Below are 12,594 nucleotides of genomic sequence, written 5' to 3' on the forward strand. Positions count from 1 at the left end.
ACATTTCCTAATCCAGTGAGTGCTTACTAAGAAGTAAAAATGAAGTTTAGGGCTTCCCTGGTGGCACAGTGGTTGAGAGTCCGCCTGCCGATTCAGGGGACACGGGTTCGTGCCCTGGTCTGGGAGGATCCCACATGCCGTGGAGCGGCTGGGCCTGTGAGCCATGGCCGCTGAGCCTGCGCGTCCAGAGCCTGTGCTCCGCAATGGGAGAGGCCACAACGGTGAGAGGCCCGCGTACCGCAAAAAAAATAATAATAATGATAAAAAATTTAAAAAATAAAAATGAATATAATACTATGACTGGAAATCTAACTTAGAAAGCAGTATATTACTTATGCATTTCAAAGCCAAATATGGAGTTTTCATGATATTCCTGGGCCATAAAAGATTATTTTTGTTGGTGGTGGGGTTTCTTACCTCTTAAATCAAAATTTATTGAAGTTTATTGCTCTTCCTTCATCTATTTGAGCACTGTATTTGAGATTCTTAGACAACACTGAGAAAAGCAATGTAAGGGAGATGGCAGCCTTTGTCTGTGGACAGTTTCTGTTGTGCTTTTTTGTCCAATCTTCACCCTATTTAAAATATTCACCATATTTTGAAAGTACACTCAAGTGTCATGAAGACCTTATATAAATAATATTCACATTATCCATCCTGTGAGTCCCTTCTTATAGTGCTAATTATCAAGTACTGAAAATTACAAAATTTTTGAGGGCAAATACCCCCAAGGGAAGTCTTCATGTGATGTGGAACTGGGGTTTTACATAATCTCATCTCTCTCCCTCAGAGTCAGCAAACCGCTTGCAGACGATTCTGAATGAGATTCAGCCCCGAGATACTAATGATTATTTCAGTCAAGCTAAAATTTTGAAAGAATGTGATAGCTTTGATTTGGAGGACTTGAGTGCCAATGTACCGAATATTGATACTTCTGCAGAAATCAAAGGTATATATAAAATCAGTATTGTAGTCAGTATTTAAGTGGCAAATAAAATGTACAAAATGCTCTTTTTCTATAGTAAATCAGAGGCTGCAAATGTGTGTAGTATACTTCTAGAAAATAAAGTCTGTTTTGAGCTTATAAATGATTTATTTTGGGGAGTGAGTTTATAAGACTTTACCAGAAAATGGTGTTCACCAGTGCAGTGTATAAGGTGCTTCAGCAGAAAGCCTTTGAGTGCTGAAACCTGTCTTGACAGCCAGGTGATATAGGAACAGTGATGCACAGTGAACTTGGGTTTGGGGAGCAGTCTGCTTCTCCCAGCACTATGGTTCGATGTTGTGAGAGTCCTCGTAGTCAAACAGCCTTTTAAAGAAACAAATTTATGACTCAGAGAAATGTGAGCTGCTCTGTTGTACCGGGCCTCCAGAATTCAAATTCTTACTGTTTGTTTTCTCATTAGTTCTTTTATAATTTTCTATAATGCTGTAAAAAGTCATCAGAAGCAGTAATATCTTATAGATTTATAACATATTCTACATTCTCCACTAGATGGGGATATTGTCTTGTAAAAATTTCTCTATGATTTGTTTTTAATTACACAAAATAACACAAATGTATGCTTGTAACAGTTTCAAATAATACAGAGATAAATATGAATTAACAACAAATTAATGTTGTTTTCTTTCATTTCCTTATTTCTTCCTCAATCCTACTTCATCCCTCTTTAGTGTACATCATTTCAGACCAATTTTATGTATTTAAGTGTATGTACATTTATCCTTTGAGTTTAGTGGCCTTTTAAAAGACAAATGGGATTACGTTAAAAAGGTTATTTTGTTAACTTACATTTTAAATTTAATCGTTTGTTTTGGATTTTTTTTTAATGTCAGTACTAAAATATTTCTAAAGCTAGAAAAAGAGAGGAAGGATTCTTATAGCTAATTGACCATGGAATTTAAATATATTTTGAAAGAGAATTTGTATTTTCCTTTGAAAGAAAAATTGTATCCTATTCTTTTACTGCCATAGCAGCCACCCTCAGCAAAACAAATAATAAAATATATTTATTATAGTCATATCTTATGGATGACTGAGAGGCAGGAAGAGTTTGTTTCATTAACTTCCAAAGGTTAGACTTCAGTTTTAGAATATTGTGTTTTATTTTTAAATTTATTTTGAATATAGTATATTAAATAAAATACTGTGATTCCTACCCATAACACATGCCCAACAAATGTTATTTTCTCCTGAATAAATATAGCATATGACAAATTGGTTTGTTCAAGCAGATTATTCTTGGGGAAATTATGAATAAGCTTGTTCTAAGAAACCTGGGATGTGAGTAATCAAGTGTCTAGAGTTGCAATCGTTTTTTTTTGTTTGTTTGTTTTTTTAAGGTAAAGAAGGAAAAACATGTGACGTAACTGCTCAGATGGTGCTGGTATGTTGTTGGAGAAGCATGAAGGAAGTCGCTTTACTCTTAGGCTCACTGTGCCAGCTTCTACCCATGCGGTCTGTGCCAGAATCTCCTGATGGATTATTGACAGTGGAACAGGTAGGGTAGCTGTTTATTCCACCTAGTATAATTTCTGGTCAAAGCATAAATCACAAACTTTTATTTAAAAGTTAAATAACTTAAAAAATTTTTTTTAATAACTTAAAAAAATTTTTCTTGAATAAAATCTTACAGATGTCAACTGAAGAAAGTTCATTAAAGTATAGGAATTGGATCTTGCAATCCATTTCCAAACTTTGGCATTTTTAGAAATGTTTTTATTTCTCTAAGTTATATAAATAATGATAGCTTTTACCTCACTTTTAACTTCAGTATTAACATTTGAATTTTTATTTCTCCATTTAACACACACAAACTTAAAATTCAAATGTAAATGAAATTGTCTAGTAAAACTCCACAAACCTCTTAAATTTTGCAAAGAAAAAAATATATATATTTTTTTTCTTTATATATTGGTTGATTATAGATCTCATGTTTCCCTCTACACTGATGATAAAGTTGTAGTTACTTTGGTTTTTTTGGCTGACTTTTATTTTAAGACCACAAAGTTAGTTCCATCTGGAACTGTTCAAGTGACTTGAGTGCAGTGTTTATAAGAAATTAGCTTACCACAAGCATTTCATTTGGAAATATTTTAGATTTATTAGATTTCTGTTTTTAATTGATTCCCTCTTCCTTTCCATATGGTTTCAACAAATCCATTTCCCACCATTTTCCAGCAAAGATACATAACATGTACTTTCATTTTTAACCTTTTTCAAATACAGATAATTTCTCCCATAGGGTGTTATGACATTTAAGAACAAAACAAATATTGTAGTATGCTAATGCTGATTATTTCTGTAATAACCATGTGACCAGTTCCATGGAAATAATGCTAATATTTTTATTCTCACACTCTCTGTGGCTGATGTGTTTGCATCTGGTTAACAGCTGGGCTTGTGATGTTGCAAGGCTGTGAGACAGAGAACAGCAGAGGGGAACAGAACACTGCCGGCTTCATTATGTTCCTTATTCTCTTCCAAATCAAACAGGCGTTAGTGTCCTAGAGTTACTTCCAGTCCTTACTGGTGACTGGCTGGAGTGCCAATGCCAGCGTCTTTGCTGATTAATGATTACTTCACTGATGTTCACCATCTCACTAAGAAGTAAATATGGGCTAGAGCCCCTTGACTTCTCAACTTTTCAAGGACAAATTAAAACATCTAGTGTTTTAGGTTTGTTGGCCAGTGTTTAAAAACAAAATTAAGGGAAACATATTTTACTTTTACTATAACTGAGGAAGACCTGAAAGCTTCCTGTGAAAATCATTTCGTCCTGACACCTTTTACAGAGCACCCAAATCTTATGAAGTTATGTGGGATATCCAGGTTAAAATTGGGAACTAATATAAAATAGAAGAGATGTTTGTAAAACAACAACAATAACAAAGAGAGGCTCTTATAAACCAAAGAACTCTTCTGATGACTGTTTTCTTGAATAAGAAATAGAATCCTGTTTTTCTGTAAAATATCCGTTTCCATTCTAATAAGGTCCAGTCATTTCTCCATGTCACCATTCATGTGGTGACCCCACATATATATGTTTGAAAAGAAATTGATGACTGAGTGAGTGAACAAGAGTGTACGTAATAGCACTGTTCTGATGTTGAAACCCTGCCCTCTGTGGAAAACTTTAGTCTTGATCATGCTAAATTTTACTAAAAAAATTAAAATTGCTCCTAAAAATATTTTTGATTTCCTTTTCTCTCAGTGGATGAAGGAAGTTGTTCTGTGGAACCTGAAATACTGGTGTTCAGCCTGTTGCTTCTCTTGCTCTCCACTCAGCCTTAACTACTGAAAAAGGAACAGGATTCTACTGCCATTTTACATTTGCGGTCTCACATTTAGACGACGGAGAGGGTTTCTCATGGAACTCAGCTCCTTTAAGCCCATCCTGATTTTACAGGCCTTTGTTAAAGGGGTGACAACTTCAGTCCCCCATACATGAGTATAGTTTATACTAGGCCAACAGGTAGTGAGACTCCAATTTGGGGATTTTTGCTGCTGTACGAGGAGAGGAGCTGGTGCTCGCTTATAATTCTGAGTATTCAGTGCTGTATTCACATACTGTTCGAGCTGGAAGGCTCACAGAGATGATATTATCCAGCTCTCTTGCACAAGGGGAGACTGAAGCCCTTGGATGTTACCTGGTTTGCCCAAGATCACAAAGCTGGTTTGTGGCAGCTCTGGGACAGGAACCTGATTCTTCTGCTTCCCAGCCTGTATTCCGACATGACACAGTGCTGCCTTTGTTCTAAATGGCTCATTTAATTTTTCTTTAAATTTAATTTCCCCAGCTTCCCATAGCCAACCAGATTTTTGCAAGCAACAGGACAGTAAGGCAACTTGCTACAGAACTTTATAGCAAATGATCCATTCCCTTAGATGATTGCTTGTGAAGGAGTGTGTCCTCTGCGACGTCATCAAGAAGAAAATGTGTTCATTCAGAGGCATGTCTGACCCTTCTCCTGCACTGTAATCCCATTATGAAAGGTTCTTTCATAATGTCCCTGTCCGAGAGGCAGAGATAAAACCAGCTTTGAGGGGTGTAAGTCGAGACCCTTAAAGAGTGAGCAGTGCATGCAACCTTATCTCACAAACTTCCTGACTGGTGTGTGTCTGGGTTTCAAGCTGGATGCTTTGCTGATGCAGAGCTTTTGCTTGATACATTGTTGGTCCTCTTTCCATGGGATATCGATACCCAGTAGCTACTGATTTTTTAAACTTCCTCTACCTGGACTATCAGTTCATATGTTTATATATTTCCCCTAATATTCCTAAAAAGAAGCTTTTGAGTAGTATTTTTTTTTAATGTATCTGCTTTCCGCTTCCTAGGAATTATTGCCACAGAAATCACATGATTAAAAATAATTGCCACCTATTAGAAATGAGCAATTTAAAAAACTCCTTCTTTAGATTCTGTTGTAATTTTCATGATGTACATGGCTAACTGGGTTTATATGTTCCCTCAGTACCTTTTGTTACTGTTTTAGATTTTTGTTAATGAACTATAAGTGGGATGTATGTCTATTAGCATTTGTCAGTCTTAAAGAAATTACCTTTTGTATTTTCTTTTACCAAAGTTTATTTTTTAGAAATTATGAGTAAGTATTCATTGAACTGTGCTGAATGCAGCTTACCATTTTAAAGCTGTGAAGTGAAGTTGAGCATGTAATTACATCATTTAGTCAACTATTTATTGACTGCCTTACTACAAGGGTGTTGTGGGAATATTAAGAAATAGGATATGTGGTTCTCTGACCTCAAAGGGCTTGGAAATGTAATAGGGGATACAAGACAAATTCATTTCAAAAAGTCAGACTAAAGGGCAACTGTTAGAATGGCACATGGTTAAGGATTTGCCAGAAAACAAAGAATAAACGTTCTGGTGGGAAGATGTCTGAATACCAGGAAACCGTCATCTTTGTTATTATGTAGGAGGACAATGTTTGGGCTTTCACGAAATCCCGAGTGTTAGTAAGAAATCACTATAGTAGAGAATGTCCAGTTTAAAAAATGTTAATTATCTTACTGTAGTGTAAACTTTTATAAACTATTCCATTTAACCAAAGTGGAATTAGAAACTCCTGTTGACATTTCTAAGGTTGTGGCTGTCTCTTAAAGTAAAATTTAAATTAAGGTTTACGGATTAAGTCTCACTACTTGATGACACAAAATGAAAACAAAATTGACATTTAGCAATATTGATTGCTACGCTCTGCCAGGTGCTCTGCTAAATGCTTATTTGCATAATCTCATTTATTTCTCAGAATAATCCTGTGAAGTAGGTTCTAGTTTTATCCCCATTTCACAGATGAGAGAACTCTGTTACTTATGTAATTAGTTTGTATTGGTAAGGAGGCTGAGTAGGGTTCCTGAACTCAGCCCTCTTGGCTCCAGAATCCCAGATCTTAACCACTGCACATGCTCTTTGTAGAAATGTCCCACCTATATACTTGAATCTTTTTGGACTTACTAACTTATAATGAGGGGAATTAGATTTGATTTTTCTACTGTATTTCTCTGTACTATCTAGATAAAGGACAAACAAAAAATGTATTTACATTTGCCCTTTGTGGGTTTTATGCTCTAGGTGAGCATTTAACTCCCCTGTTAAGTCTGTTGGTGAATTATAGGTGGCTAGAGATGTAGCACGTAGCTAGCTGTCCTCCCCTGTGGAAATTTATACCCTGTAAATCCATAAAGCATGTTAATTTGCCTATAGAAGTAGGTTTTATGGAAAGTTAGAACCAGGATACACTAAACTTAAAAATATAGTGATTAGAATTTCATTTTAAGAATAGAAATCAGTGCCCTTTTTTTTCATATTTACTTTAATTGCCTTTCAGAAATTCTGAGATATATATTATTTATTAAGAAAATATTTTGTAAAGACATCATGTTAAAAGAAAAGTTTTTATGAACTTTCAATAGGAGCTAGGTATCTAATAGATAGATTGAAAGGCAATTGAGTTGAATTTTCAGAGGAGTTTTTCATTTTTTAAATAAAATTTTGAAATTCTTTTTCTGATTCTACTGTTGTCATAAGTTTCTACAGGGTTAAATATGTTCCCTATAGTCTGATCATCCAAGGGGAGAGTGTCAGCATGGCCCCAGTTCCCTGTCCAGCTGCTCATGGACCACATTGCCCTGTTGACTCCTCCCACCCACTGTGATAGGGTACATCCCTACCTTGCAACCCTGTCTTCTTCCACTATTTTCTAGCATGAAATCTTGAGGCCATTCAGCCAGGTCTGCTATCACTCTCCTGTATAGTCTGTGTTCATTCATATAAAAAGACCCAGTGAAGTGTCTGACAGGTAGCAGATACTTAATAAATGTTTGTTCATTTATTCAAGTATGCCAGCTTCTTCTCATGTTAATTAACCTTTTCTATATTGGTTCACTCATGTATATCCTGTTTAAGGTCTGGCCATGAAGCTTTTTCTAATTATTCATTTCAACGCAAAAAGAGCTGTCATTTCTTAGTGCTATTAAGCTTCTGATGGGTACCATCCAGCATATTGGTTTTCTCTGAAAGCCTTCAGAGGACAAACATCTTGTTTTGTTCTTTGTCGACCCAGCACTAAGCTGCTAAGCATTAGACAGGGTGCTAAAAAAGTACTTACTGTCTGATTAATAGAAATATACTCTCTTCAAAGGGAAAAATTCATATTAAGCCTGGGTGTTACCTAGGTGGGTTTGTTGGGAAATTAAGTGCAAAATGAAATGAGAAAAAATGGTCTACCTCTCACTTGTATCTCTAGAATCTCATTCTGTTTTCTGAGGCCAGGATTACCTAGGGTTGAGGTCTACCCTTCAGAAGAGAGACCATCCACTGGTCTCATTCACCTCTGAGGTCTTTGATATTATTATATGCTTTTTGGTTTAAGCCCCTTTGAAGGGAGCTAAGATAAAGGAAGCAATGAAAGTCTGATCTTTGTTTAAGAACTAGATTGTAAGTCCACAGAGAAGCACTTTACCAGTAACATTTCTGTTTTCCTGAAGTATGTTTTAATATCTGTAACATTAAAAAAAGATTAAGGATGTTAGAGAGACCCCATCTCTATGACTTCCTGTTTTTATTTTTTGTGCCTTAGTACACCTTTTTAGAAATCTTCTTTTGTTTCTCTAATAATAGAAATGATGGTCATAACAAGTTAGTTTCTGACATCAGTTAGAAACTGATGTTTCTTCTGGTCCTATTTTGTAGGGTTATTGAGCTTCAGGTATGTCTTGGGGGTTAAATTCAGATTTTGTGCCTGATAGTTCTGTTCAAAATATACTCTGAAATTACGTATTGAAGGTAAAATGATAAGCCTTACCCTGACTCTTGACTTTTGATGACCAGTAGTATGTAGCTTGTAAATAATATTAAAAATTAGGGATATCATCAGATCTTCACCTGAAAACTTTAGCTGAAGAACATGACATGGCACTCTGGGGATATTAAACTGTTCGAATTTTAAAACTTCTGTTATATCCTGCTTTTCTGGTTCTTTCTTGATCTCATATCTGATTCTTATTTCTCTAAATGTATCGCCCGTCTTTCTATAATCATATATATTTTGAGTTTAGAGTATGTCTTTAGCTTTTTTCTATTTGGAAATCCAGACAGAGGTCACATTGAACTGAATTGGTTTATAAGTTAAAGGCCTGTGCTGAGCTTTTAGATTTATTAACTCATTTTAATACACAATCTGTGAGGCAAGTGCTATTATTATTCCCAGTTTATAGATGAGACTGAGGCAGTTGCCCATGGTTACATGTTTAACTACTCTTTCTACTGTTTATCATCTCTAATGTGTGCAGAATACCAGTCACTGTGCTGAGGTAGAAGTTGTTTCTAGATAAGCCTACGTGAGCTATCTTGGGTTAGCTTGCTTTTTCACTATTCTGTGACCTGCTGGGGAGACCTGGATCAAGAGACAGCCAGTTGTAGCTTTGGTCCTGAGTTTTATACAAAATCTGAATTCTCTAAAGCTTATCAGCTACCAAATCTTACGGTATAAATGTAGAATCAACCCAACCACTTTAACAGTTAATGCTGTACAAAACTTCATTAGCAACTAATTGTCAGTCATGTCTTCTTTAAAGTAGATTGTCATATTTGTTATTTGTTTAAACTTGCATGGAGAAAAGCAGCATGTATGAAAGCGATTGGGTAGCATTCTGGAAAACTCCATGGTTCTGACTCAAAGTGAAGCCTGTCAATTTTCAGGAGGCCCTTTGCACTAAATCTTGTGTGGCCATTAATATTTGTATATCTCTAAAAGGTAATTATTGGGAAGTATTGTTTAATGGGTTGGAGTTTCAGTTTGGGAAGATGAAAAAAATTCTGTAGACAGATGGTGGTTGCACAGTAAAGTGAATATACTGAATGCCACTGAACTGTACACTTAAAAATGGTTAAAATGGTAAATGTTATGTATATTTTAACCATAGTAGAAAAAAAAAATTTTTGAAGAGGGGACTAAAAGGTAATTATTTCACCTAGGCCTAGGTGTGTGAGGGTTCTCACCTTGTGTGATTTGCTGTTGGTGTTGAATGATATGAGCTAACAAAGAGAACACAGCAAGATTTGTGAAGCTGGCATAGGGAGGGAGTTCTAGCCTAGCAGTTAAAGATGGCCAACTCTGGAGCCAGATTACCTGGATTTACGTACTAGTTCTACCATCTACTTGCTGTGTGACCTTGAATAAGTTACTTGCCCTTTCTGGGCCTCATTTTTCCCAGTTGTAGAGTGGAGATAATAATAGTGCTTTTTTCATGGAATTATTGTGAGAATTAATTGTGATAGTATAAAACGCTTAAAATAACCTGTTGCATAGTAGGTGCTAAATGGATGGGCATCGAGACCTGAGTTCTAAATGATGTTACTGACATAAATACATCTGTCAGTGTAAACATAAATGGCATATTTATTTTTGATTTTGTTTTGAAGGTAAAAGAAATAGGAGATTACTTTAAACAGCACCTTTTACAGTCCAGGCACAGAGGAGCATTTGAACTGGCTTACACTGGCTTTGTGAAACTCACCGAAATCCTCAACAGGTAAAACAAAGAGAATATCCCTTTAATTTTAAAAAGATTAAATGTACAAACCATGTGCTCGAAGAAGTAGAATTTAGTTGTGTCTTTTGATGTTTAAAAGAACAGGACTTAGTTGGCTTCAAAACTCTTGGAAGAAATTGTTTTCTTAGGTTTCATTGTATGATTTACTGCCGATGATGGAGTGAAATGTCCAAACCGAGTCGCTCTCTCATTGAAAGGTGATTTGACACAAACTCAAAGATTTTGCTAAAAATAGATTTGAAGTTACCATTTATTTTCATTGAATGAAATTACTGTTTTGTCTGTTTGAAAATTACTTGGCTTGTGGAATAAAATAAGTCCTCCAGTTTTTTGGATTTGTGTGTATTACAGACAGAGAAACACTTAAGGATTTTGTGTTTTTCTTCGTAATTTCATCTTATAGAAAAATTTAAAAGAGCAGTAAATAGACCAAAAAATATAAAGGACTTTTCCCCCTTACTTGGAAAAATACTTAAGTAGATTTCGTACATTTAGCCAAATGTGGTTTTTCTTTTTTTTTTGGACATTATAGGTGCTGATAATTTCATTCATTCATATAATAGATTTCCTCCAAAGAGCTTGTGAGGAAACCGTAAATTACTTAATGACTAAGTGTTCATGGCAAGTGTTCTCTAAATAAAAGGTAGTATTTTCCAGGAAAACATTTCCATTGCCTGGAAACTTTTTGAAATAAAGCAGAGTTCTGCCAGCCTTGTAGCCTTAGCAAACATTTTATTTTGGGCCGTTAAGACATCTACTCCTTGAATATTTTTGAAGCATTTTTTTCACACCCCTGGTAAAACATTTATAAAACATTTTGGCAGTTATGGGCTGCACAGAATATCTTTAAATGATACATTAAGAAATGTCCTTGACACTAAACTGCTGATCTTGAAAATATTTTGTTGTCTTTGCAGCTCTTTCTTTCCAGTGTAGACATGACTTAAGAATATTTTTTTCTCACAAAACAACACACTTCCCTCCCTTCAAATCAATTAACAAATATATATATTGAACACTAGCTGTGTGCTTAGTACTGTGCTTGGCTTGGAGGATATAATACTTCTTTATGAGACAAGGTTCCTGTTCTCAAAGAGCGTATGGTTTAGTTGGGGAAATAAGCAGGGATGAAATTCAAAATATTTAACAAATGGTACGTCATGGGCACTGACTGGTCAGAACAGACACTGGCTGTAAGCACCCAAGATCGCTGTCTGTATGGATGTGTGTTAGCTGAACACCAGCCTGGAAAGTGAGACTAAGACACTTGAACAAGATGAGCCTATGTAATTGTCAAAATTTGGGTGAAATTTACAAATTCTGTAGTCATAGCAGAGAGAAAGCAACAAGGAAAGGCTGGGAGGGCTTACTGGAGGAGGTGGAATTTGTGCTAATGCATGAGTAAGGTTTAAGTAGATAGGAGGAGAAAGGAGGAGACTTTATGAGTAATGTTCAGAGGCTAGAACCAGCATGGCATATTGTTAGGTGAGTAAATGAGCCAGCCTGATTGTTGTGGTGGTGGTGCTGGTGGTGGAGTTACTAGGCAATATCATACATTTGGATAGATGGAGGTCAAATTATGGATACCTAGAAAGCAGATTTGCTGTAGTAGGGATGGAGAGAGGCACTGAACATTTTTGACCTGAAATAGATCATAGGAGCCATGTAGAATGGAGAAATAGCAATAATCTATGACACGAGGTCTTAGTTCTTCTTACATCCATTCTGTTTATTGGCAATGAGATTGTTCAAAAGTTACTTTCCTTAGCCTCTGATTTCTTCATCTGTAAAGTAAGGAAAAGAATATTTGCCCTGTTGACAGATCTCTCTGGCTTTTGATATATGGATCAAGTAAAATACCTATGTATGAAGACCCTTTTGCATTATTAAACTTTCTACAAATGTAAAACATTATGAGATTGATGTTGGTTATGGTGTTGGTGCATCAATGTAGTTTTTCAGTTGGAAGTGTTAGGTTAGATAGATTGTAGTGACAGATAGTAGTGAGAAGAGACTGGCATCAGCTCTAACAATCTAGAGCTGAGGTGATGAGAGCTTCCTCTGAGTCAATGGCTCTGGGAATGGAGGGAAAGAAGTGGCATCTCAATTAATATTTATCCCCACATAGTAACAACTCTACACATGACGTTTTGAATGCTTAGAAGAGAAGCTGTGGACATCTCTTATTTCATGGTTTGATGTGTCAAGAATTAGGGCAGCGCATAGCTGGGTGATTCTCCTCCTCTGGGTGTTTATCAAACTCAATTGGTGGTGTTCAGCTGACAGATGAACTGGTCAGGAGGGTCCAAGACAGCTTTATTCACATTATGGCACCTTGGTGGGATGGCTAGAAGATAGGGCCTAGTTGGGACTGCATGTGGCCTCTCAGCATGGCAGTCTTGGGGTAGCTGAAATTCTTATATGGCAGCTGGCTTCCTTCAGAGAGACTATTCCAAGAGAACCGGGCAGAAGCTTCATGGTCTTTTCTGACCTAGGCTGGGAAGTCTCGTGGCATT

The 12,594-nt window shown here is 36.1% G+C and overlaps 1 protein-coding gene across 8 annotated transcripts in view; it reads left to right on the plus strand.

Annotated features, from left to right (window-relative positions):
* Positions 1–12,594, plus strand: part of THADA (THADA armadillo repeat containing) — a 312,556-nt gene that overhangs the window by 54,962 nt on the left and 245,000 nt on the right. For all 8 annotated transcript variants that reach the window (XR_010835564.1, XR_010835563.1, XR_010835565.1 and 5 more), the window contains 3 exons: positions 791–949; positions 2,344–2,501; positions 9,948–10,057. Coding sequence is in view for 5 of the 8 variants with exons in the window: in XM_059079306.2 (XP_058935289.1) it covers positions 791–949; positions 2,344–2,501; positions 9,948–10,057 (427 nt within the window). In the remaining 3 variants the exon portion in view is untranslated. The remainder of the gene's footprint in view (positions 1–790; positions 950–2,343; positions 2,502–9,947; positions 10,058–12,594) is intronic.

This window comes from Kogia breviceps, chromosome 11 (genome assembly GCF_026419965.1).
Source record: "Kogia breviceps isolate mKogBre1 chromosome 11, mKogBre1 haplotype 1, whole genome shotgun sequence".
Taxonomy (NCBI): domain Eukaryota; kingdom Metazoa; phylum Chordata; class Mammalia; order Artiodactyla; family Physeteridae; genus Kogia; species Kogia breviceps.